Raw genomic sequence first — 27,140 nt, forward strand, 5'->3', positions numbered from 1 at the left:
ATCCTCCCACCTCAGCCTCCCAAAGCACTGGGATTACAGATGTGAGCCACTGCACCCAGCCGGATTACCCTCTCTTGATCATGTCTACTCATTTAACTTTAGGGTTGAAAAGGTCCTTGAAGATTGTTGGTTCAGCCTTTTATTTTTATTTTTATTTTTTTGTTCATGAAGAAAGGGAAACTCAGAGGCACTGAGGACACAGCCTAAAATCACCAGGTAAATGACTGGCTGAGTCAGTAGACACTCTTGCTTGTGTATTCCTATTCAAAGCCATACCATGCAGCACTCAGTTACTTCACTTTTGTCATTTTATGATCTTCAAGTTGACACATCCTAAGAAAGCACAATTTGGCCTTTCTATTCTGGTGTGACTAGTTGTCAGGAATCTGAAGAGAAAACCAAGCTATCGACCAGGCGTGGTGGCTCACACCTGTAATCCCAGCACTTTGGGAGGCCAAGGCAGGCGGATCATGAGGTCAGGAGTTTGAGACCAGCCTGGCCAACATGGTGAAACCTCATCTCTACTAAAAATACATAAAACTAGCTGGGTGTGGGGGCAGGCGCCTGTAATCCCAGCTACTCAGGAGGCTAAGGCAGGAGAATTGCTTGAACCCAGGAGGCAGAGGTTGCAGTGAGCCGAGATCATGTGCCACTGCACTCCAGCCTGGGTGACAGAGTGAGACTCTGACTCAAAAAAAAAAAAAAGAAAATCAAGCTATCATGACAGACCAGTGAAGGGATTTTGGGGGAACACTTACCGCCAGTGAACAAGCATAATGTTTTGCATGTTCTTTAAATGTACTATCAGTCACTTTCCATTTCTATTTATACTAGGGACTTACTGTCTATAGCTAAAATTGACATTTACTGTGCCCATAACCCTACCGCAAATTAAAATCAGACTCCAAGTCCCTCTGGGGAAAATGTTTATTAAGCTGTAGGAAGACATCTGAAATGATACCAAATTACATTTTGAACTTGAAACCCCAAATACCACATTTGTTTGCAAATAGGAATAGGACTGTCTGAGGAATAACTTCAGAAACTGAGCAAGTCACTCTCTTTGGCGAGATGCAGGGCCACCAGGGAAGGAAAAAGTACCTTAGAAGAAACACTTTATATAAACCCCTGTGTGGCTTTTAAGTAATCATTTAAACCTAAACAAAATATTCTTTAATGAACTTAAAGGAAAAGTAAGCCTTTTAAAATTCCATGCCTTTAACAAACAGACACAGACATTTCAATTGTACTTTTAAACACCCTGAGAAGAGGGTTGAGAGAAATATCAAAATAAAACAAGTCTATTAAAGTGTAAACCTGGGTTCCAGAGTTTCTCCTGCTAATACAGGCAAAAGTGTGTTAGAGACAAAAAATCTTCAGCCGGGTGCAGTGGCTTGCGCCTGTAATCCCAACACTTTGGGAGGCCGAGGCGGGTGGATCACCAGAGGTCAGGAGTTCGAGACCAGCTTGGCCAATATGGCGAAACCCTGTCTCTACTAAAAATACAAAAAATTAGACGGGCATGGTGATGGTTCCCTGTAATCCCAGCCACTCGGGAAGCTGAGGCAGGAGAATCGCTTGAACCTGGGGGAAAGAGGTTGCAGTGAGCCGAGATTGTGCCATTGCACTTCAGCCTGGGTAACAAGAGTAAAACTCTGTTTCAAAAAAAAAAATAATAATATCTTTCTAGCACTTTTGCCTTTTAGGATGTGGGTATCTGTGGGTGTTTGTATGTAGCAGGTGTATTTATGTACATAGATTGAACACAATGTCAATCTCAGAACCTAATGATGGAATCAATTTTGTCTGCAGGGAAGCCATACTCAGTGGTGTTTTTGCTTGTGTGTCCAGTCCATGAGTAGCTTGGAAAATAGCAAAGCCAGGTTGAAAAGCTATTTGAGATCCTTGAATGCGAAGTGTAAAGTACCTGCCAAGTATCATTATTATGAGCTTTATTGCTACTATTTTACTAAGTGTTTCAGATTAATATCAATTCTGCTTCATGATAAGTGCTCTTGCAAAGTGGGAGAACTTGAAAGGTAGCTCAGGGAAGGTTGCACAAGAGAGGGCACACAGTTTCCTAGAAACTTCACCCTTCCCCCATACCCTCTGTTCAAGCCAATGGTAGCTTGACTGTCCCTAGAAATCAGGATAGTGTTTCAAGTTATCATGGCCCTTAAAAAGATGCCTGTCATGGATGTGACATAGGGGTATAGCTGCCAGGAAAGAAGAGATAGTGGACCATGAGGTAACTTCATTACATCTTTTAAGAAACCTCTGTGGGGCTCCTATTGCGTGCTAAGCTCATTGCTCTCAAATATTCTCCCTTCAGCCTAGGAGAGAAACTGGTACCCGCTGTAAGAGGTCTGGCATGGAGAGAAAGCCGGCTTCCCCGAGAAGATGATAGGGGATAACTGGGGACTCACAGTCACGGAGGAGACACCCATACCCCTCAGAGAGGCTGGATGTTTCTGGGTCTTTTCCCCAAATGCTTCACCCCCAAATTTAGAACAATATAGCTTTACTTTGTGTTTTAAAATGGTGGTTGTATAAACTGTATTTTCTACAGCAGATCACTCATCTCTGAAATAGATTAGGTATTGATCATCTTCAAAGGGCTAAGCACACTCAAAATATTCTCTGAAGTCATCCTCATGCCATACCTGTGACATGGATAATACAGCCATATAGTTTTTGCCAATGAGAAAACAGAGGAGTTAGATGCCTTACTAAGAGCACACACTCCTGGGCAGTGGCAGAGCCAGGAGGCAGCCAACAGCCTATTGCCTGTCAGCCCTACAAGGCTACCTTATTGGATTTCCTGGTTAAGGATGGGAGTCAGCATTATCTCTATCATTTCTGTCAGCCACTCTGTCCGGAATAAGTGAAAATAATAGACCTAATTTAGGACTCCAAGAGGTTTGCCAGTTCTTCCTCCTTCTCCCTAGAAAGCAAGCCAGACAGGGACAAGTCTATTTTTTAAGAGCCCAGTAAGAGGAAATTTCAAAATCTCTATTAGCCATTTAATTGTTTTACACTATTTGTTCTTGGGAGATATTCTTTTCTAAGTTAAATCCACATGCTGCTGATGTACTGTTACTATTCTGCTTCAGTTGTGTTTGAAAGTAACTGGTGACCATTCTCAGATTATAGTAATTTGCAACTTTGAAGATCATCATCATTATCTGCCAGCCTTCTCTAATGTCGCCCCCATGGGCTAAAGAAGTTTTATTCCCTTTACTTTTCCCGTTAAGTCTTCGCTTCTGGCTTTTTAGTATTTTCTTATGCTTCTCTGGAACTTTCTTCAAATTCTCCACACATCCCCCTTCTCCCCATGATGCCTGACAAGGATCTCTTTGGGAATCCTCACTCTGTTCCCAGGGTTTTTCGTGATTTGATCATAGCGGTGATTGAGATAGAGCCTGAAGCTCCCTGTTAGGATGTAACCCAGTGAAGAGTTTGCTCAGCCTTGTTAGGCAATGCTCCTTTCCTTGTTCGTGCTTCCTTAGAGAATACGTGATCCTCTCAGCACGATATCACTTTATCATTAAGAATAGAACTTGAGAAATCAGGCTTTTAGCAGCCCAAGGTTGCATAGTCCATGCATGTAGTCACAGCTGCTGAAAACCACTCCCTCTGGGCCACCGACACATCCCTTCCCTGCCAATGTATCGTGGAGCTAATAAATTCTAGCCCTGCCTTTTAAAGAGCTGAAATAATCCCGGCGAGTGGCTGGGTGGAGGGTGTCATAAATTTGGTCTCCCAGGAGAGGTATTTGAAAACTGCCTAAGAGACCCTGCCTTGAGATTCGCAAAAGGCTGAAATAAGCACGAGTGAGGGCAGCAGTGAATCGAAGAGCCTTGCAGGAGGCACCGGATAAGCAGAGGCTGCCCGGAAGATCCAACAGATCTTTACAAGAGTTCTGTTTTCATGGAAGTCTCTTGCTGCTGGAGCTATTGTCATTCGGCTTCAAAATTCCATCATCTGTTTGGAATACGGATATTGGAGGATTGTGCTAGGTGTGGATTCCGCCACAGATTATTCATTAAAATACACTAACCGACAAGCTCAAACCTAAACAGAATTGCTGACTTAGAGCTCAGAATGGGGGTGGGGCTCTCCATGTGGCCCTGAGCTCAGGGAACTCTCTGCCTCTACAGAATACCCAGGCAAGTGTGCCAGTGAATGTTTTCATGAATTATTCATTTATGGTGAATGAATGCAAGCAGCAATCACATGTAAATGACAAGACTCATAATCAGAGGGCTAGTTATTTGTCCTTATGAGGCAAGGAGGAATCTTTTTAACAACTCACAACAGAAAGAAATGTAACTGAGAGATGTCTTTCTGAGGATATTTTTTCCCAAATAATCAGATGTACAGCACTTATTTGAGCTGCGTTCAAAATCATCTTTCATTTCATCTTTTGATCTGCATTTACTTGCCTTTTCTAAGTGTAACTTTATGAATAATTGATGCAACTGAGAAGTTATTGGCTTATTGAAAAGCCATCTCTTCATGTCTGTAAGTCTGACCTATGGATAAAGCCAACTGTTCAGGCATTTAGAGTCTTTAATGAAAGGTCTTTATAAAAAGCTTTTCGCTCTTTGTAAGGGGAAAAAATCAGATTTTGAAGATGGATTTTTTTTTTTTTTTGGCAATAGTACATTAGAAACCAATCCAGCCATGTTTTTGGTTAATAAATGAATCAAGCTGACTGCATGACTAATTCAGATTAATGGTGCAGAAATCAGTCACTAAAGAAGCCAAAAAGAGGTTGCTTTAATAGTCTTAACAGAATGATCATAAATTCGGATCTCCCCTCCTATTACTGCTCTCTGTGTTTAAAACGCTTGAAAGCCCTAGTAAACATCTCCTCCGCCTAAGTAGATGCAGTGTATATGCTATAAAACAAGGCAAAGACTCCAGCAGGATGCAGATCTGTTAGCTGTATTATGTTTTATTACTACCACTGGCTTTCGTGAAGCCAGGCTTTTCTTAAAAAAAAAGAAGAAGAAGAAATTATTTCCAAAACAACAGATACTATATCCATAAAATAAAGGCATCAGTAGTACCAAATTGATAAAAAGGAGGCCCAAATTTACCTCGTGTGGTAAAGTTAATTTCCAACACCCTGGTGATAATGATCCAAAAGTGCCCTTGTCAATATCAGTAAGTCCATGCAAAGCAGAAATGAGATGTTTAGTTGACCACAGTGTGGGTGTAACTGGTGCCTCCTTGTGCAGAGCTTTGAGCATTCTAAAGTACAACCTTATTGCAGGGCAGGCATCCAATTTTTAAAACATAGTGTAGATTGGAGACAGATGAGTGTTCCTGAATTATCCTTGGCCTTTTCTTATGAAATGCCTAAAATATAATTTCAAGTGGAAATTGATTTAACTGATGTAAAAACAAATGGATCTAGAACTCATCTAAAAGCTTGAGTTTAAGGGGTGCTGATAAAAACTACACATTACCTTTTATGCTTTTCAAGAACAGAAATGAGTTGTACTAAGCTGTTAATGTAAAATGGAGTTTCACTTATGACTTGTGAATCAGTTAATTTATTCTCATTAGTAAGTGAAGATATCTACTAAACATGATTCCTGGACTGTCTGTTGTTAGAGTGATTCTTGATATTTATGTTTTCATTAATAAAAGACATATTTATTAAGCACCTACTAGGTACCATGTACTCTCTTAAGTTTCAGAAATATCTGCTGTGGTAAACAGGTAGACATAATATCAGACTCAAGAAGTTTATTGTCTAGTTGGGAGAAGAGACACTTTAAAAAATTACTCAAAATTAACGAATTGCTACATGCTATGGTGAGTGCCTGTAGTCCCAGCTACTTGGGAGGCTGAGGCAGAAGGACTTCTTGCTCCCAGGAGTTTTAAGCCCACCTGGGCACCATACCAAGACCCCATCTTTAAAAATTAAACATAAATCATTGATGAATTACAATCAGGAAGCTGACATGGTACATTCTAAGAGCCTACAGAACACATTTAATTTATCATTATATATATACCAATTGGAAATTTGTAAATAAATTATTAATTAAATGATCTAACTGGCCAAATCAGTTTTCTTTTCTAAAATGAGAGAGTGCACAAAGCCTGACACATATTTGTTGTTTAATTGATCTCTGATGACTGATTGATTCATTGATTGAATAGTGATCAATGTTCCTAGAGAAATGTACAGGGTATACTGAGAGCACTCGAGAAAGGGCTCCAGTCTGATGTGGTTGCCCAGAGAAGGTGGTGAAGATTACATATATCAGGCTTTGTGGCAGGAAGACAGATGGTGCTTCCATGAAGGTGAAAGGAAATCACTATGGCAGGTATACCAAGCCCAGAGCAAGGAGCGAGAGAAGTAGTCAGAGGCCAGATGGTACAAGGTCTTGGAGCTTATCATGTTGTGTCACAGGGAGGTGGGCTTACTGTTCTCCCTGACAAGCTAGAGCATTCACTGTTTGACAGTGACTGTTTTAGGACAGGATAGGGGCTAGGGAAGAGGCAGAGAATAGGCTACAGATACAAAGGCAAAATTCTCTTCCTGCACACTCAACATTCTGTGTCACCAAAAGAAAAGCAGATGGGGAAATCCCAGATCTTCCGCCAGCAGCCCTCCCTTGAGCCTAGGAAAGCTTGGAAAGAGAGAATACATGTTTTAATTGAGTCTGCTGGCATTTTGATGCCTTTTCTAGGACTAAATATTTCTACTTCTTTGTGTCATTTGTTAAAAGGGGAAATATTATATCTGCTGTCTATCTTTAGGAGCTTGATGGTAAGATTTGGTTCAGAGCATGAGCTCATTCACAAAAAAGATACGGGTAATAAGTTGTCTTTTAAAAATATGGGTCAGGCAGCTTTCTTGTGTTCCTAATTCTTGCTTCTGTGTTCCCAATTTTTGTCATTGTTTTTAGGAAAAACAAGATACTGGGAAATTAGTTTTGTTCCATTTTGAGGAAATATTTTTAAGGGCTTTTTCTGAGAAATAATGTGAAGTCATTTTGAAATTCTGTAAAGTTGTGGGTGAGAGAAGTTCATTTGCCTCTGTAGAAGGGTTTGGAAATCTAAAGTTGATGGATTTTTAAAGAAATATCTTACATGCAGCCAGTGTTGGGCATTTTACATTTGTTGGACTGTGGTTCTTTAAAGCTAAAGATTGGTGTTTTAGAGCAAGCCATAATTTTTTGATTGTAGTATGGTGATTAATCTGCCGTTAGATCAACATTTCAGAATAATAATAACAAAAATAACTCAGTATATTCAACAGCTCATTTAGTATCATGAGATAAATATCTCTATCATTTCCATTTTATAGTTGAGGAAACTGAGGCACAGAGAGGACAAGTAATTTGCCCAAGGTCACACAGCTGGTAAGTGATAGAGCTAGGATTCCAACCTTGGTAGTCTGGCTCATGTCCTTCACTTTACACATCACTGCATTTTACAATGTAATTATTACCCGCCAAGAAAGCTAAGTATATTGTCTTTCTATTTAACCTTCTACTTGATTATTCTAACAGTTTTCTTTCTTTATGAAAATAGACCTGTAATCCCAGCACTTTGGGAGGCCGAGGCAGGCGAATCACTTGAGATCAAGAGTTCAAGACCAGCCCGGCCAACATGGTGAAACCCCGTCTCTACTAAAAATAGAAAAATTAGCCTGGCGTAGTGGTGCATGCCTGTAATCCCAGCTATTTTCTGAAATGGACTCTCACTCTGTCACCCAAGGCTGGAGTGCCATGGCGTGATCTCAGCTCACTGCAGCCTCTGCCTCTTGGGTTCCAGTGACTTGTGCCTCAGCCTCCCGAGTAGCTGGGATGACAGGTGCCCACCATCACATCTGGCTAATTTTTGTATTTTTAGTAGAGATGGGGTTTCACCATGTTGGCCAGACTGGTCTCAAACTCCTGACCTCAAGCAATCCGCCCATCTCGTCCTCCCAAAGTGTTGGGATTACAGGTGTGAACCACTGCACCTGGCCAAAAATAGAAATTTTTAGATTCCACTTTGGAGAAGAATGAGCAAATAAGCATTTTGCATTAGTAATTGCCACCTCTTAAGATTTAAGAGTTTGTATTCCTCTCTTTAGCATTTCAGTCTCCTATCCCAGACCAAAAACAAACAAACAAAACAAAACAAAAAATAGTTTGCCAAATTAGGCTACAAGACTTCATTTAAGAAGTTCCAAAAGAAGCACATATTTAAAACATTTATTTATTTATTTATTTATTTATTTATTTATTTATGATAAAATCTCACTCTGTTGCCCAGGCTGGAGTGCAGTGGCAAGATCTCATCTCGCTGCATCCTCGACCTCCCAGTCTCAAGTGATCCTCTCACCTCTGTCTCCCAAGTAGCTGGGACTATGCCTGGTTAGTTTTTGTATTTTTTCATAGAGATGGGGTTTTGCCATGTTGTCCAGGGTGGTTTCGAACTCCTGAGCTCAAGCCATCCACCCACCTCAGCCTCCCAAAATGGTAGGATTACAGGCGTGAGCCACCTCACCTGACCAGAAGCACTATTTCTTTGCATAAGCAAATACAAGTACAATGAGCAAATATTCTTTTTGTGGTCTGTGTGTGAAATTTTGTTTTATTTAAGTGAGAAAGAAGTATGAATCCCATGGAATGTAAAGCCTTTTTAATCAACTTCTCTTAATTTTTAGGAACACCTTCTATTTGGGGTTTAGTTGTGTTTTAAATGCAGTTTTGATATGAAGAACTAAATGCTGGACCGGCTTCATTTCACTGAATGAAGACACTGACCACCTACTGTGTGCCAGATGCTGGGGTTAAGCACTGTGGATGCTGCAGTGAGCAGTGCATGATACCCTTATCATGATGGAAGTCATAATCTAGTTGGATTAAGAACATCTTGTTTTCAAGTCCTGAAATCTGAATTTTAGAGCTTCAAGAGCCTTTGAGATAGCCTATAGGCTTATCTGTTCATTAGATGATGAAATGGAGAGCCTGAAAGTTAAGAGTCTTTTCCCCCAGTCAGTAACTTTAGTAACAATGACATCTGGATATCCTCCTGCTCCCTGAAGCTTTTTGCTTTTTAATTCTATTCTCCACCACGTCCTTACATTATTATTAAATTTTTTTTTCAAGATTTCTTCCATATCTATGGTCTGCTTTTTTTTTTTTTTTTTTTTTTTTCAGAGGTAGAGTCTCACTGTGATGCCCAGGTTTTAGAGTGCAATGGTGTGATCTCAGCTTACTGCCACCTCTACCTCCTGCGCTCAAGTGATCCTCTTACCTCAGCCTCCAAGCACCACCATGCCTGGCTAGTTTCTGTATATTTTTCTTTTTACAGAGACAGAGTTTTTCCATGTTACCTACATTGGTCTCGAACTCCGGGGCTCAAGTGGTACACCCAGCTCTGCCTCCCAAAGTTCTGGATTACAGGCATGAGCTGCTGCCCCCAGCCTATGGTCTACTTTTGATGCTCATTAAAAGAAAATGGGAAGATCAATATCTTCCCATCTTCTCACTTACCTTTTTTTTCATTATTGACCCTCTTTCCTTTGCCTGGTCACATACGTGGCAGATCTGTCTGTCCTGAGAGTGTAACAGATAGTCCTAGTGTGCCACAGATCTTCTGAAGACCTGAGAAAGGAGAGCAGGGTGGAGAGACCCCTGCGCACCTTCCAGACCAAAGCACTGGCCTGAGGATAGGCTTACCCCAGGGCAAGGAAGACCTGTAGACACAGTTCTGACTTTTCAGACACCCCTAGACAGGAAAACATCCTTTGGGGGGAAAATGAGGACATGAAATCTCTCGCTGCGGTGCCTATCATTCTGCTAAGGACAGTGAAAACACAGTCTGTCATCCTTGACATTTTAATTGAAAGAAAAGCTTACATAGATTTCAACCGTAAGCAGTATGTTTATACAAGTGTAGAAAGAGGAATAATCTGTCAAGTTGGAAAACTCTTAATGCTGCAGGACTCAGTTTAGTAATTGAACAATCCAACATGAGCTCACACATCTTACCTTGTTCCATGCCTCAATAATTTTTAGTAGGAATACTTTACCTAGAGGCATATGGTTATTAAAAGGGAGGCTTGGCCTGCACAAAGTCTGGAATTATTAGCTCATGGCAACAAGCCTGCACTGGAGAAGGACTGTTGGGTCTTTGTTTTCACAACTTTACTGCAATTTGCCATATTATTTTCAGAGTCTAACTGATGTGTTGTTTGGGAAGTTTTGTTTTGTTTTGTTTTACAGGAAGAAAATGTAATTTCATGTGGATGAGTGAATTCTCACGTTAGCAGTATTACAGGATTTTACTACTTTATAGAAAGTCCAGGGAGCAGTGTGAATATCAAAGGAAATGAACTGTGAATTTTTTAGCATAAAAAATCAATAATAACGTAGTTATGGGAGCCATCCAGGTGTGATGGGGGAAGCCCTATGCTGCAAGTTGAGTATAAGCCCCGTTCCCATTCATGACCTATGTGACTTTGGGAAAATTTAAATGTCTCTGAATTCAGCATACTCCTGATTTAAATGGGAAGAATATGACCTAACTACCTCATTGCATTGTTTCAGGGCACATGAAGTGAGGGACAATAAAATACCTTAAAAAATAAGAAGCCTTATTTGAGTGCAATAGAAAAAGTTGTATGCAAGTATAATGTATTAAATAATAATCCTAATTTCAGTATACACAAAGGGAATTAGACAATGCAATTATTCCAGTGCCATGCTTACTTTAACGATATGAGCATTCTGGACAAATGATTGTTTCTTGGACCTAGCTACGTAGCTACATGCCTCAGTCTAGTCCTTTACATACCTAGTGATGGGTAGGCACAGGTCATTTTATTTACTTTTTTCAGTTTTTGTAGTTTTAAAAATTCAAGCAAGAAATGGAGAGAAAATTCTGTTGGTTTGGTAGGTGGGGGTTGGGGTAATGATTTATGGAATCTGTGTAGAACACTGTAAGCTCAAAATCATTCAGAATCCAAACATACAGAGATCGCAAATAATCCTTTCCCGTCTATACATTCCTAATTAGCCTGATCAGTATTCTTAGGAAATTATTATTATAATCCCAAGGGAATCTAGTACCCTGAAAGGCTATCTTAATGAGGAAATACTTGATATTATAAAATCTGGTAGGTCTCTATGAAGTGTAGAAATAACTTATCTAATAAGAACACTGAATTAAATGAAACATACCATTCCCAAACTATTTATATAGCTGAGAGTTTTCCACGGTTTCAGGAAGAATAAAAACTCATTTTAAATGTAATTACTTTTGCATCCCCATTCACGTAAGCATTAAGTTGTTTAATTAATTTTTTTCTCTAATTTTTTTAATTTTTATTTTTTTTAATGGGCAATCCCCTGAACCAGAATAGGTTCAGAGAGATTCCCTGATTTCTTTTTGAAAAATAACACCTCAAAAAAATCCTAATGAACAATATTAGTTTTCGTATGTCCCACTGGAGACAGAATATAAATGATGATAATATGTTGCCCGTGGTCCCATGAGCATGATATTGCAAACCAACATAATAAAAAAAGTTTTTAGCTGTCTTTGCTATAATACTTTTTACTTGTTCCTAACTGTCTATACTCAAAACATTCCCCTCTGGTGACTAGGAATACAAACACATGGTAAAAGGCTGTATGTGCGTATAGATGTATTGTGTACATCTATTGAGATGGATATATAGATGCATGATTAGCTATATGTTGGGGTCCTCTCAATGAATCTTTCTCATTATGGAGGTAGGAAGTTTGGATTATTTATCTTGGATTTAGAAGAACTGACCATTATTAAACATTACATACTTTGATATTCTACTATTTTCTATTCAGTAAAATTCCCAGACAAAACATTAAGACTGGAGGATATCAACAAATTTGGTTGACTCAGCCACATCCTATACCGATCTGACTCGGTCTACCCACCTCTGAAGGAGACTTTAAGACCTAGTGAAGGCACAACCTGCCATGGTATTTTGGAGCAATTGAAACCAGCAGTCTTCTAGATCTGTAAAAGCCAAAGAACCTTCACAGGCCCTCCCTTAGTCCTTATTGTCAATCTGTACTCCAGAGGTCCAAGAGTACATGTCAAGAAATACCCAGAGCACTTCATCTGCTTTTCCGAAAGCACTCCTCATTGTTACAAGCTGCTTCCATTAGCTTCTCTGTGTATCTCCTCACATACACATTCTACTAATAAAACTGGGTGTAATTTGTGTACATCTGCATAACCTCTGTGGAAAGGCCTTATATTCTTTTTTTTTTTTTTTTTTTTTTTTTTGAGATGGAGTCTCGCTTTGTGGCCCAGGCTGGAGTGCAGTGGTGGATTCTCAGCTCAATTCTCCTGCCTCAGCCTCTCAAGTAGCTGAGATGACAGACGTGTGGCACCACGCCCAGCTAATTTTTGTGTTTTTAGTAGAGATGGTGTTTCACGATGTTGGCCAGGCTGGTCTCAAACTCTTTATATTCTTTTATATTTTCATATATACACCTTTCTAAACTGATCATAAACCTTGACTGATTAAGGACTAATCCTTCTATGATGTGTGACTCTGGTGGTTAGCTCTATTTCCAAAAGAGCTCTTGGGCAAAAAGAGTGGAAAACTTTATCTTCTTTGAAATTGTAATAGGCATGTGAAGGAAGAATATGTTGGCATTCTCTCCCCCACCTCAATCTTCCACTTTTCATGGGAGTCAAAGGAACTCCGGGGAAGCAGCTCCTTCTCCTACTGTGGTTGGGGGCACTAGACAGGGTTGTCTTCAGAAGCACAGGAAAGCATTGCCCTACCCAGAAACATCTCTGTCTGCAACCTTTGCCCAGCACTTAGCACGAGGGAGCCTCTCTCTCTCTTTCTCTTTCTCTCTCTCTCTTCTCTCTCTCTCTCTGTGTGTGTGTGTGTGTGTGTGTGTGTGTGTGTGTGTGTGTGTGTGTGTGTGTTGTTCTCTCTCTCTTAACAGAATGCATTCATTCTGGAAGCACTAGTTTCTAGCATAACATTCGGGATAAGGTTGTTTAACATGGAAGACTCAGAGGTCCTGGGAAGTTTTTGTTTGTTTGTTTTGTTTTGTTTGTTTGTTGTTAGGTCTTTAATTTAATGATTTGACATTTATACAGCTCCCTAGAGCAAAAGCATGAGGAGATTGAGAATTTATGTGGAGAGGTCACTTGTTTGCCATTTTTAATAAACACAAATAATTCCCTTTTCCCTCAGCTCCACATTCTCTGGCTCATTAAATCAATTTAAGGCCCTTAAAATTTTTTTCTGGTAAATTGAAGCAAAAGCTCAAACTATGTACAATACTCCCCCGAGGAGTGCTTACCCAAGTCTTGTAGGTCAGGCCCAAATCAGTTTCTGTGAAACAGCCTAACACCTCACGTTATTATGAAATGAGAGGCTGGTAATTGGAGGCTAGGCTCCAGACTCGCTCTGAGAAAGGCCAGCTGTGCTGCCGCCCCGGGATCCAGCTTCTTTGGTTTGTTTTTTTCCATTCACGGTGGAGAACGATGAAACAGTCAAAACAGATTTCTGTGGGGAATTCATGAATGAAGTTTGCTCTGCAAATCCAGAGAGTGAAAGTGTTTCCAGAGCAAAGCCAGGCAGGCTTCCAGGCAGAGGTGTGGGAGAGTGTGGCTAAAATAAATGTACGCAGATCTCAGGCTCTAAGACACTTCAGAGGGCTGAGATTTCTGAGTAAACAAAGAATTTCACCACCAAGTTCCTTTCCTAAGATGCGAGAGTTTAGGAGACTTATTGGCTTGTTTCTATTGAACATCAGTTAGATAACAGAGGTCAGGAAATGAAGTGGAATTTGATATATTAACTAGGAAGCAGCAAAGGAAGCCAGGCTTGTGTTTTATTTGTTATTATTTCCCTAATATCCTCAATTATGTGACTCTCCCATCAGTGGATCTGATCTGCTGCACATGTGACATTGTTGTCCCCGCTGTTCTGGACACTGGGGAAACAGGCCCAGGGCACCAGGAATCATGTTTGTTTTTTTTCTTTGTCCCAGGCCTGTCCCAGGCTCTCTATCTTCTCTGCTACATCTCCACAACAGACAGAGACAGCCCATGCCAGCCTCCATGCCTGGGACCCTGCCCAACCCCACAATGCCAGGATCTTCCGCCGTCTTGATGCCAGTAAGTGTTTCTATGTGTCTCACAATAGCTTGTCACTTGCACTGAGGTTTGCCACTCTTGAAAGAGCAAAGGAAACTCTGAGATCCAAGCTGATGGGAAAGAAGGTGGCTGCTTCTAAATGGAGGGTTGAGCTGTGTGCCAGTTTGCTTTGAGGGCCCAGTTGCCCATCCCCAGGCATTGTGTTGGCTTCTCCACCCTTCAGTGCTTTGCGATGAGATATGGTCCCGTGGTGACAAGTGGGCCTGTGACACCCAGGGAATGGAATTTGTTCAGGGAGATGCTGTTCCGTGTCTATTCCGAAGTCTACAGTTTGGGTTGTATGCAGGGTGTCCTTAAATTGCCAGTGAGTGGTCTAACCAGGACTCAGGGTAATAACCGTAATAATAACAATAACAACGATCATACATAATAGCTGCTAACATGCATTTATGCATATCATGTTCTGTTGTTCTGTTAATCATGCTAGCAGTATTTATTGAGTGTTTACTGTATGCTAGTCACATTCCAAGCACTTTGTCAACACACAAAACAATTCTACAAAGGGGGTGTATTACTGTCCCCACTTTTTGAATGAGGAAAGAAAGGCAAGTAACTTGCTCAGCTGAGAAGCAGAGTGGCTGAGTTTTGAACCCTGGAATTCTGGCTCTAGAGCCCACTCTCTTAACTACTATATGATATGCACACACTCTCTCCTTTCCCTCTCACAACAAACCTGTGAGATAGGCACTGTTACTATGCCTATTTTACAGATAAGGAGACTGAGGTATAGAGAAGCTGAGTAATTTGGCTGGGTTTATTGAGCTAGTAGGTGATGGAGGTAGGACTTAAATCCAGGCACTCTGATTTCTGAGTCTCGACTCATAATCATTATCTAATGACAAACAATAAAAATAATGGATAAGGCCAGGCATGGTGGCTCATGCCTGTAATCCCAGCACTTTGGGAGGCCAAGGCAGGTAGATCACAAGGTCAGGAGATCGAGACCAGCCTGACCAACATGGTGAAACCCCATCTCTACTAAATATACAAAAATTAGCTGGGTGTGGTGGCATGTACCTGTAATCCCAGCTACTCAGGAGGCTGAGGCAGGAGAATCACCTGAACCCGTGATGCAGAGGTTACAGTGAGCCGACATCGCGCCCCTGCACTCTAGTCTGGGTAATAGAGTGAGACTCTGTCTCGAAAAACAAAAACAAAAAATAATAATAGATAAACATAGAAGGGAGATACCCAGTTTTCCAGAAGAAACCTTCCACTCCTTCCATGGACCTCTTCCCTGTACCTCTTCTTCATCCTCCCTGGCATTGTGCTTTGGTGAAGTTGGCTGGTGTGTTCACAGGGCCACGGGAGTTCTCAGAAGCCCTAGAGGCACTATAACAACTCAATTAAAATCCTTCTCACAACAATATTAACAACGCCTTGCAAAGCCTTTTAGCATTTTAAGAAATTGTTTCTATTGTTATTTCATTTTATTCTCACAGCAATCCTGTGGGGATGCAGTAGCAGTAATTATTAATATACTCATTTTACAGATGAAAAGCTGAAGAAGAAGTTGAAGGTAGTTATCTAATATCACACAGCTTGTGAGTGAAGAGTTGTGGCTGGAACGCACATCTCAATTGACACTGAGTAGCTCAGATCATCCCAGGTTGAGCAATTTGCTCATTTATCTAAGTGTAAGCAGGGGAACGGCAAAGGGTCCGCAGATTCAGTCTAGAGAAATGGACTTGCCCACTCTAAATACTGAGCAGTCCAGATTAGAAACAGTCTTTGCAACATTGGGCCAGAGGACAGATCACGTTGGTTGACTTTACCTATGTTGCTATGTTGCTTCCTTAGACCCCTCTAGGTGAAAGAAAACAGCACCATCAATGCAATTATCCCACATTTTATTCAACCCAACCAATTATGTGAAGACTTCCACCACGAGCTGTCTTCTTTTAAGCTTTAAGTTGTTCCCATCCAAAAATTATTTTTTTTAGAACTTCCATGCATTGCCCAGAAAAATACCACTGCTGAGACTTTTTTTTTTTTTTTTTTTAATTTGGCTAAGCTGTGCACCATTCCCAGGGACAAAGATGAGACACTTAGGCTGAAAAGACCCAGAGAAACCAGTGTCTACCACACCATTTATTCCTACAGCTTGACCTCCTATTAGTGCTTCAGAGTAGCAGCAAAGGTTCAGCTGCATGGTCAAGAGCTCCCAAACCTGTGACATTGATGTGTACAGCTGCCATGGGATTAGGTGTCAGTTTAGAGCAGCAATGCTCACCTGGGGGGGGTGATTTTGTCCCCCAGGGGATATGTGGCAATATCTGGAGACTCCATTGGTTGTCACAATCAGGGTCGGTGGGAAGGTACAGGCACCTAGTGGATAGAGGCCAGGGATGCTGCTGAACATCCTGCAATGCACAAGACAGTCCCCATAACGAAGGATTATGTAGCCCAATATTCAACAGGCCTGAGACTGAGAAGCCCTGGTCTTGAGGGACATGAATGTAACAAATAAACGTTAACTTAAGATCTCTAAAAAGCATATCGTAAGAGTTCCAGGCCCTAGAAACCTAGTCCCTTTCTTTCTTATTATCATGTCACCAGTTCTTGTACTATAAATTGGGCATTTCAAACCTGGTCACAGGGGAGCCTCTTCCCCTAGAGTTTCTGCCCTGGAAGACCATGATTCCCTGGGTATAAAAGATAAGACTGTGTCTATAAGTGAGGACAAGAATCTTCACTGATTTGTAATGCCTGCTGCTGGACCACACATTTTATGAAGTCTAGGCGTGAAACAAAATGATGTATTATTTCATCCATTTGCTCATTCATCCATTTCACAAACTTGTTGAGCACCTTCTGTGTGCCAAGTACTGTGCTGGGTGCTGAGGACAGGATGAAGAACAAGGCAGCCATTCCCTCAAGGAGTTCACTGGGTTGTGATTTCTTATCTTGAAATTCAAATGCTTTAATAGTTTGGAAGTGTGAACACACATTTATAATTACAAAACCTCACTGAACTACACACATGCTAGCTCCTGTTTTCCAGTGTGTGCAGAAGGTGAAATCCTTTACATGGGTATTTTACCTGCAGTGCTAAATGTTGCCCAGTATTCAGCAAAGCCACTCCCATCTTCTGGGCTTTTTATTCTAATCAACTCATTAAAGTCAAGCTCCTGGTGCAGACAGAGCCTAAGTCCAAAGCACCAAATATTTATTTTGAAGAGGCTCTTGCTGACACTCTAGGTCTATAAGACAACGGTCATGAAGTTGGAAATGTAATTTTTTTAAATAGGTAAATCAGCCTGTTTAAAACTGGCATTTTGCGAATCACAGGTTAGGTAGAGACTATAACTTTTCCAAAAAGTGGGAAGCATTGCTGACTACAATTCCAGAAGCTGTGAGCAGGCTACTCTTACCTCCTTATATAACTAGTAGCTTGGAAGGCTCTGGACAATTATCTGTACTCCTGGAAGATCCTTCTTTGGCAAACTGGAAGCAAAAGTTATTTTGGAATTTGGTTTCCCTCTCTGAGAGGGTCACCAGTCGGAATAAGGGGTCAAATACTATTCCAGCTCTCCCATCCACCAGCCTCTGGAAGGGGAGATAAAAGTAACATGAATTTTTTTAAAGCAGTGAAACTCTTGAATTCTTCATGATTTACAACTACAGTACATGAATGTACTTAATGGCCCTGAATTTAATGTACCTAATGATACTTTTAAAAGGTTAAAATGGTAATTTTATGTTATTTGTGTTTTACCACAATAAAAGTAATTTTAAAAATTAGAGTAGCTGTTCAGAGATTTAGGAGGGGTGCGTGGGAGTGAACATTTTATTTTACTGAATTGGCAAGGCCTCAAAAAGTTGTATGGAAATGCTTGGAAATGTACAGAAAATTCACCTTTATTAGGTCCTCTTGAAACAGTTTCACACATCTGTACACTGCCAGATGACTGATCAGCTCATTCAGGCTAAGGTAAGGCTGATGGCTCTTAACTGTCACAGGGAGTAGCCACCAGTCAATTGAGAGAAAGCTTTTAGCTAGCACCTCTACTAACCCACAGATTTATGTCATAATTATACCCCTGCCTCTGGGACAGACACAACAGAAATTGCAGTCATGGAATTGCAACAAGGGAAGAGACATTTAAGGGTCATTTAGTTCAATGATCCCTATCAAGCTTCACTCTCGTTCATGAGATTTCAGTCCTCCACTCTTTGAACACCTCCAATAGTAAGCAACTCTGTATTTTCCAAGACTACCTAGGCTAACTTTAAGCAGAAACCTGGTTTCTTAAAATTACCAATCATTGTTTTCATTTCCATCCGATGGCAAATGGAAACACGCTTGCATTAAAGAATCTATTCTTGTTCCCCTGAGGAAAGTCTAATTCTTTTCTGTGTGATTTTAGTATTAAGTGTACTTGATTTATTCTTATTCTTTTAAAAGTGTTAATTTCCCACCAAATGGAAAATATTATTAATCAAACACACCCTTCCTGGATGGAAGTAGACATTTTGCTGTATTTACTTCTTAATAGGAGCACCCTGGAGATTAAAATGCCAAAACTCGATTCAGGTATTTGAACGATGTTCATTTTAGACACAATGGCAGGCCAGCAGGAAGACAATGTGAGGGTGGCCATTCATGTGAAATACAAAACCCTCGGCCGCTTTCTTCACTTACCCAAAGACTTAGCCCTGCTATGAAGCCAGGCCTGAAACTGCGGCTGCATAGAGTAACAGGGTAACAAGGAAGAAGAGATGGGCTGGGCAGCACCTCAAATGCCTGGCTGGATCATAATGATTGTGTTTGGGAACCAGGGTGACAGGAAGGCCCACCACCTCTGAGAGTGTTGCTCTTATAACTAATTATTTTGATTGCCCAAAAGATTTATGTTTACTGTATAAAATTTAGAGAGAAAAAAAAGCCATAGATATCCCAAGTTAACCATTTGGTATAGTATTTATCCTTTCATAGTAAGTAAGCTTGGTGATTATATTTAGTGGAGTTACTTGAAATAGATCATTTAGTTTTCCTATAGTTTTTGTATGGATATATTATTCTTTGCATCCATAAAAATAAGCACTATTGGTGGTAGTTAGAGTATACACAAAAGTGGAAATATTTGGTAATCTTATTTGAAAGTGATCTGCCATGACAATGTAGTTCTCTTTGGCCTGGGGCACCGTGTATAGAAGCATGGCTTTGGATGATTCTTTGATGTGCTTGAGTTCAAGGCTCAGGAGGGCATTGCTTACCACACACCAAACCATAGGCCTTCTCAGGATTTCTTCAAAGAAATACTAACTGATCCATTGGACAGAAAAAGCGCAGCTTTGTCTAATGACCTAAGACTGCCTTTTGCAGACTTCTAATTCTTTTCTTTCCTTTCTCTTAGATGGAGAGACAAATGTCAGTGAACTCCAGCATCATGGGGATGCAAGGTCCAAATCTCAGCAACCCCTGTGCTTCTCCCCAGGTCCAGCCAATGCATTCAGAAGCCAAAATGGTAAGTAACAGTTATAATCACCCTTTCATTATTCTGTGACTTTTTCTTTTGACTTTGACTCTGACTCCAAAATCTTAGTTAAGCCAGGTAGAGGGTTCCGTCTTTGTTTTGGTGAATGAAAGACAGTGCAGAGACTGCCTCTCTTTTTGAGGATATTTGTTACAGAGCCTTGGAGTCAGATAATCATGTAACAAGCGCTGGATTGGCATGTGGTGTTAATGAACGTTTAGGAGTTTTGGTAGATCCATACAAGTTGGGGTAGGATATACCCAAGTATGTATATGTTTGCTCAACATGTGAAATAATAAAAATAATACAAAACTACTCATTCTTCAAGGTAGTTACAGTTTCAATGCCATTCTTCCTGTCCCCATATTCATTAAGACAGAAGCTTGATGCTTAAGCACCCACAAAACATGAAAATGTTTTGTGTTTTCTGTTATATTGTCAGAAGTGACATGGATTTGAAAGGATGAGAGCTCTTATTTTCTTGCAACTCTTACTGAAAGGCGTGATTTCAGGTGAAAATCTTCAGTGATTTTTAACATATGATATATGTTTGCAGTAAGGTCAGTCTTTCCAATCACAGATAGAGTTATGCATCTATATTCTATCAAATATTAGCAAAACCAATGCAATACGTGTCTGTCTTTGCAATATGAAGTAAGCTTGGTGATTATATTTAGTGAAGTTACTTGAAATAGGTCATTTAGTGTACATATAGTTTAATTCTCATACCACAATTAATAAGGTATCACATGACTACAAAATAGACTGCAGCAAACTTTTTAGCATCTGATATTGGATAAGGATAGCTTTTGCTAGAAGTTGGAGATTAATCTGGTCTGCTGACTGGCAGCATTAGAGACTGTATCTGATGGTTGGTGTGAGGATGTTGTTGATAGTTCTGAAAGTTAGCCATCAATTCCTGTGAAGGGTGGAGTCAGACCCAGTGACTTCCTTTTCAGTGTCAGCAAGAGTTTTCTCATGCCTGCTTTGGTCACTTTCTCTTGGAAACTTCACGCATTTGACTTGCAGCTTCTTGACCCAAGGAATCAACTGAGCTCCCAGTGTTGGCTACCTTGGGCAAATAAAATCTGTGGTCGAGAGAGTTCTCTTTGCTATGCCATAGTCCCTGTGATGTGCCAAATGGCACCAGCATCTGCAGCAAAGCTCATTAAATCCTTTTGGAATCGGCAAATATTTTTTCAACTTGAGCCCTGCTGAGCCAAACCAAATACTTGCTGGCAGAATAAAGTTCAAACTGGCATCTGTTTTGGAGACCAAAGTAATGCCATGTATCTTTTTTTTAAAAAAAAAGAAAGAAAAGAAAAAATGAACTGTGAAGGTACTTAAGAAAAATAAATGTAAGTTCTTCATGTATATGAATAAATACTCAGGGTCTGTGTCTGAGATGTGACTCCCTGTGGTTTACTTTGGAATCTTCTTATCTGCTTCAGGGTCTGTACCTTTTGGAGGGACCTTCCAGATAGATGTTAGGTAGATTCTAAAACAATTCCAAACTGAATGTCTCTGCCAATTGATTTTCACTGGATTTTATGCCACCGCTTGACTCAAAAGTGTCCTTCTCCTCTTCTTGCTGGCAAAGAAGGAAAATGCTTCCAAAGGTGGTATAGGTTTATGCTTATTTATATGTATGAAATAAATCATATGATTTGGCAAATGAATAGTGAATAATGTCAGCTGGAAACAAAGGGAACTGGTCCGTACTTATAAAAATAGTTTTACCCCACAAATGTTTGTTGGGTTAAATTTACTGAGTAAGCACACCACAAGGCTGATTCATGTTCTAAGAAAATGAATATTTCCAGGTCCACAGCTTCTGAGCTAATTAACTCTATCACAGGGTTGGGCCTTAGGGAGTACAACTATTCTCTGCTCAAGCTCCCACCTCTACCCCTGTTACTGCCAATACATCAATTTGAAGGGAAAAATGGTAGCATTGGCTGCTTATGTTTGAAAGAATAGCACTGGAAAAGTGTTAAGTGAATTTGAATATGTCACTCAGCATCTCTGTTCTTATTATGCTTGTGTTTTTACTGGAGAAATCAGTTATTGCCATATACTAACCATATAGTATTTTCTAACAGCTTTGGGCTGCTCAGATGAAAAGCTTTTATGAAATACAAAATAGTGAAGGAAAAAAAAAAAAAACTTGCACGATTTTAATGTCAGCCAGAGTCTCCCCAGGTTTCTCTGAACTATGGGCTTTGTTGTTCTATGCCTAATTTTCTTCCTGTGTAAGACTGGAATGGATTCCAGATTTCAACTAAAACTCTTGTTTCACTATTTTCAAGGACTTTTCCAAAGGTCACACATGGACTATTGTGATGAATGCACTCTGCAGGGTGTGTTCCCAGAGCACACAAGTAACCAGAGAACTGCAAGGGAGGTGTTGCCCACACCAAAACACTGCAGACTTATTCTCCTGGGGACAGTGCTGTCAGAGTGTCCATTTCAAGCTCCCTGTTGGCCACAGACAAAAGCCATTATCCTAAATCTCTGGCGAAAGTTGGAGGTCTTGGAAGTAGACAAAAGTTTAAGACAGGATTGCTTTAAATGCACAACTTTGTTAGAATTTTTCTGACTGGTGATTGCCCATTAGAGTGCATCTGTTTTCTTTGCCCCAAATTAGTAATTTCTATTGTGAGAGCAAAGTAAACCAAGTGCCTTTAACAAGCTCTCCAGTGCATTAATCTACGACAGCCTAGATCAAGAAGCACATGTGCAAATCTTTTGATTTAATGTCCATTAGTATCAATGTACCATAGCCACATCTGTCCAAGCTATTTTTATCATAATTCTGGCTAATTATAATTTCATTTTATGGATTCATTTTCTGAAGAATTAAGTCAACAGACATGGCTTCACAATGCACATATTGGATTTCTTTTGGGGGTCAGAGCAGACTCAGAGCTCTGAGAGCCTTCTGTCTTTCTAACCTCTCAACATCATAGGCTCTTCCTTCTAGATTCCTGGGAGCAATGTGTGTCTTAGATGAAAGTGGGGTCTGCTAGAAAGAATTTCACTGGATAGATACCTGGTGGACATTTTTAACATTCAAAGGGGAAAAGGAGGAAAGGAGCGGGTAGGGGAAATGCAAACCATACTGGGACACATTTCCAGTCTCTGCAACATGCAAATAATTCTGTAGTGATGTGGTTATGGTGTTCTCAGAATTATGTAGATTTGTGTTCATTTCTATTTATGGGAATTAGACCAATTCTATTTAACTTTGAAACAAGTTATTGTTTTTACTTTAAAGAAACCAATAACGATTTGGAAGCTAAATAAGCAGTGGGGGTTGGGGGTGGAGACTTGGCCATACACCTGTCTTGTGTCTCATTATCTATGAGTTGGCTACTACTATATAGGACTGATTAAAATGATGGAGGGCTCTGACCACTCTGCCCAGATTTCACCTTAAGTTTCGACAGAGTTAGTGAAGGCTAGGGAGTGTTGATACTAGGAATGAGAACAGGAAAAAGATATGTACAGGTGTGACCTGATTTTCTCCTCAGTACAGCCCCACAACAGAGATATTGTGACTGTTTGTTTGTTTGAGGCAGGATCTCACTCTGTCACCCTGGCTGGAGTGCAGTGGCATGACTGTGGCTCACTGCAGCCTCGAATTCCTGAGCTGAAGCAGTCCTCTCACCTCAGCCTCCTGAGTAGCGAGGATAACAAGTGTGCAACTAGCTAGTTTTAAAAATTTTTTGTTGTTGAGACAGGATCTCACTATGTTGGCCAGACTGGTTTCAAATTCCTAGCCTCAGGAGCGCCTCCTGCCTCAGTTTCCCAAAGTGTTGGGACTATAGGCATGAGCCGCCATGCCTGGCCTATTGTCCCCACTTTACAGCTGAGGCAATTGAGGCTACAAACGGTTAATAAAACTGGCCCAGTGACACACCACTTAGCAAAGACTAAAGTTTCAGACTCCAATAACAAAGCTTTTTGATCACAACATTGATCCTTCCGATAGAAATATCATATGGCTACCTGATAGATGTCAGTAACCAGCAGATTAAATCAGAGTCTCTTGCGTTAATTTCTATTTACATAAAAATGGGAGACAAGGATTGCAAGGATAGTTTATACCTCCAAATAACCTGGAAAAGATGTAGAGTGGTTAGTAGCATTCCCCATTGGTTTAAACAGGGCTCTGTAGCCTCACTAACTGGTACGGCTTCACTGTTCTTTATCCAAACACATTCTTGTCTTGACTTTTCTTATTTTACACATGTGTGTGTCTCTCTCACTTGATTGATTGAAAGCTCCTTGAAAATAATCTATGCATCTTGCAAGCTCCTTGTACTGAGAAAGGTCCCATAAATGAGAAATGAATTTAATTGAGTTGAGTTGAGTTGAATTAAAATAATGGGAAGGAACCAACCCTAGCAATGATGATGAAGGTAGGATGAAGTGGGATAATTCCAGATGAATTCTAAGCTAAGTAATCAGCCTATCAAGAGTAGCTGACTTCATTTGATTTCTTTGAAAAATACCTAAATCTGTCATATTTTTTTTCCTGGAGAGAAAAGCAGTATGTTTGTTCCTTTGAAAACAGAAGTTGGAATGTCATTGTCCTCCTTGGAGTTGAGAGTAATCAATACTAAATGCCATTTCTTCCATTGTTTTGGACTGGCTATGCCTTATTTTGATCATTTATTGTCCATACCTCATCTATAGTTAGGTTTGCAGTTTATTGAATAGATACATAAGTACATGCGTTGATCAATCAATGAAAGATGCTAAAAGGACGAGAGAGACAAGGCATCTTAGCAATGGAGACTACTTAGTTAGAACCTTCTCCATTTCCCCCTTTTCACAAGTGAGGACACCAAGGCCCACTAAAGATTTAGGGAGATAAAGCCTTATTGTAAACACAAAACTGGACCCTGAGCTTGGGCCTTCACATTTCTACCTAGAATTGTGCTTTCTCTGTCAGCTGCACTGATACATTACTAACAGTGATTCTGTCGGCTCGTGGTTTCCTCCACACAGCCTGGCAGACAAGAACTAGGGAGGTATGGTTGCATATCCACTTTGTTTTGAATGTCAACCTGGGTGTGTTTGTGTTTGCCTTTCCCCTCCCTAATTATTGAGCTGGATAACTGTTTGCCTACGGTGCCCCTTGGCCACCCACTGTCCAACAGATAAATCACAGAGGAGCCTGGCTCCAGATGGAGTTGCCTGGAAAGCTTATACACATGAAAAGACAGTCTCCAGGTAACATCTCTCTGCCACTCCTGAAAAATGCAGTTCTTCGATTTGCCTATTTGCTTTAATCATCCCCAGCATCACTTCCTAAAAGTCCAGGATTTAAAAACTATGAATGAATAGGCTGTCTGCTTCTCAGAAGCTCTGTGACCAGGAAGGAAGTGCTATTGACTTTAAAGAAGCTCTCATCAACTTTTGAATCATGCCAGCAGCCATGTGACCCTGTAGCCTGTGATCAAAACATGAAGATGATGGAGTGAAGTAAGATGACCACGTTTCTCAGAATCCTCCTCCTTCATTGCTGTGAAAACCACTGTCCACCATGTAGATGAATAGGAATCACATAAGATTCCATGACAACAGCAGCAACAATAACAATCTATACTGTCACTCGTATGTATGCTGTGTCTCACTTTAAAAGTAATTTTCCGCCGGGCACGGTGGCTCAAGCCTGTAATCCCAGCACTTTGGGAGGCTGAGACGGGCGGATCACGAGGTCAGGAGATCGAGACCATCCTGGCTAACACGGTGAAACCCCGTCTCTACTAAAAAAATACAAAAAAACTAGCCGGGTGAGGTGGCAGGCGCCTGTAGTCCCAGCTACTCGGGAGGCTGAGGCAGGAGAATGGTGTGAACCCGGGAGGCGGAGCTTGCAGTGAGCTGAGATCCGGCCACTGCACTCCAGCCTGGGCGACAGAGCAAGACTCCGTCTCAAAAAAAAAAAAAAAAAAAGTAATTTTCCTTCTGAAAACACCATGGTAAAAAGTAGTTATTGCCAGCCTGAATCAAGCACTTATGTATGTAGTAGGAGCTATGTTAAGCATCTTGCAATATCTTCTCAATTTTTAGAACAATATGATGAGGTAGATATTCTTTTTTCTTTGTTATTTTTTGAGACATCCTGCTCCATCACCCAGACTAAAGTGTAGTGGAGGGACCATGGCTCACTGCAGCCTCAAACTTCCAGGCTCAAGTAATCCTCCCATGCACTAGGTAGTGCAGCTAGTAACTAGGATTGCAGGTGCACCACCACACCCAGATAATTTTTTTTTTTTATACAGTCTCCCTATGTTGCTTAGGCTCATCTTGGAACTCCTGGGTTCAAGCAATCCTCGCACTTCAACCTCCCAAAGTGCTAGGATTACAGGCATGAGCCACCACACTTGGCCCAGATACTGTCCTTAATCTTATTTTATGAGTGAATAAACTGAGAGGTTGGGTATGTTGTAGAACACGCAGTTGGTAAAATATGGTCTGGGATGTGAACCCAAGCACTGGGCGCCTGGTTCTAGCCCTTAATTGTAATGTTTAGCCAGCAGTAGGGATTGTTATCCTATGAGTTTACATTAGTAAAGCACTTTACAAATTGCAAAGTGCTTCCATGTACATCATATTGTTGGGGCTTCATAGCAACCCTGTAGGATCAACAGGGAAAATTACTATGCTTGTTTTATAGACACAGAGAGGTTAAGTGACTTTTCCAGGATCACTCAGTGGCATAACCAGAACCTGAGCCCAGGTCTTCTTTGATTTCTGTCCTGTTTCTATTATATCATGCTAGCCCTGGCGTTCCCATGGTAACTTATTCTGAATAAAAGCGTGCCTTTGTAAAAATAAAGCTCAGTGGCATAAAGTAAGATTAGGCTCAAATTAGTAGCTCAGGCCCCATCACCTCTTCGCTTATGCCCATTAAACTCTCTAGACCTCATCAACTAAATATTGGAGAGGACTCTTCTCTATATTTCTGTCTGACCGAGACAAGTGCTGAATCTGAGTTTAGCTATTGTTATTAAAGAATTAAAAGCAATAGCATTTTGAGACTAACACTTTGAGAGCTAACAGAAGCCCCATCTCCTTTCTGCTGGCTGGAAGTATGACCTTTTATATGCCATTGCCACTTTGCCCATTTAAACTGTAGAAAGTTTAATTTGGGAATACATCATGTCATCTTAAAAATAAAATGTAAAGGATTAGATTATGAGACCGTTGATAAGAGAAGGGCTAGCAACCATCTGTTTGTATTTATACAGAAAAGAGGAAGTTCTTACAGAGTCTGTATTCCATGACCTGATCAGATACTCCAAATGCACGAGAATATACATTTGATTATGTGTCTGGAAAGCAAGAATTGAGAGATGATTAATTGCCTATGAATCACCAAATTCCAAAACAGGAAGGGAGTTCAGGAATTCTTTTGGCAAAATCCTTTCTTTTGAGAAAAAAAGGCCTGAA

General features: G+C 40.5%; 1 protein-coding gene across 4 annotated transcripts in view; it reads left to right on the top strand.

Moving 5' to 3' along the window:
* CREB5 (cAMP responsive element binding protein 5) overlaps positions 1-27,140 on the top strand; it is a 420,888-nt gene that overhangs the window by 297,612 nt on the left and 96,136 nt on the right. For all 4 annotated transcript variants that reach the window (XM_033193432.1, XM_033193435.1, XM_033193433.1 and 1 more), the window contains 2 exons: positions 14,031-14,157; positions 19,557-19,667. In XM_033193432.1, coding sequence (XP_033049323.1) covers positions 14,031-14,157; positions 19,557-19,667 — 238 coding nt within the window. The remainder of the gene's footprint in view (positions 1-14,030; positions 14,158-19,556; positions 19,668-27,140) is intronic.

This window comes from Trachypithecus francoisi, unplaced genomic scaffold (assembly GCF_009764315.1).
Source record: "Trachypithecus francoisi isolate TF-2019V2 unplaced genomic scaffold, Tfra_2.0 Lachesis_group4, whole genome shotgun sequence".
In the NCBI taxonomy this organism is placed as follows: domain Eukaryota; kingdom Metazoa; phylum Chordata; class Mammalia; order Primates; family Cercopithecidae; genus Trachypithecus; species Trachypithecus francoisi.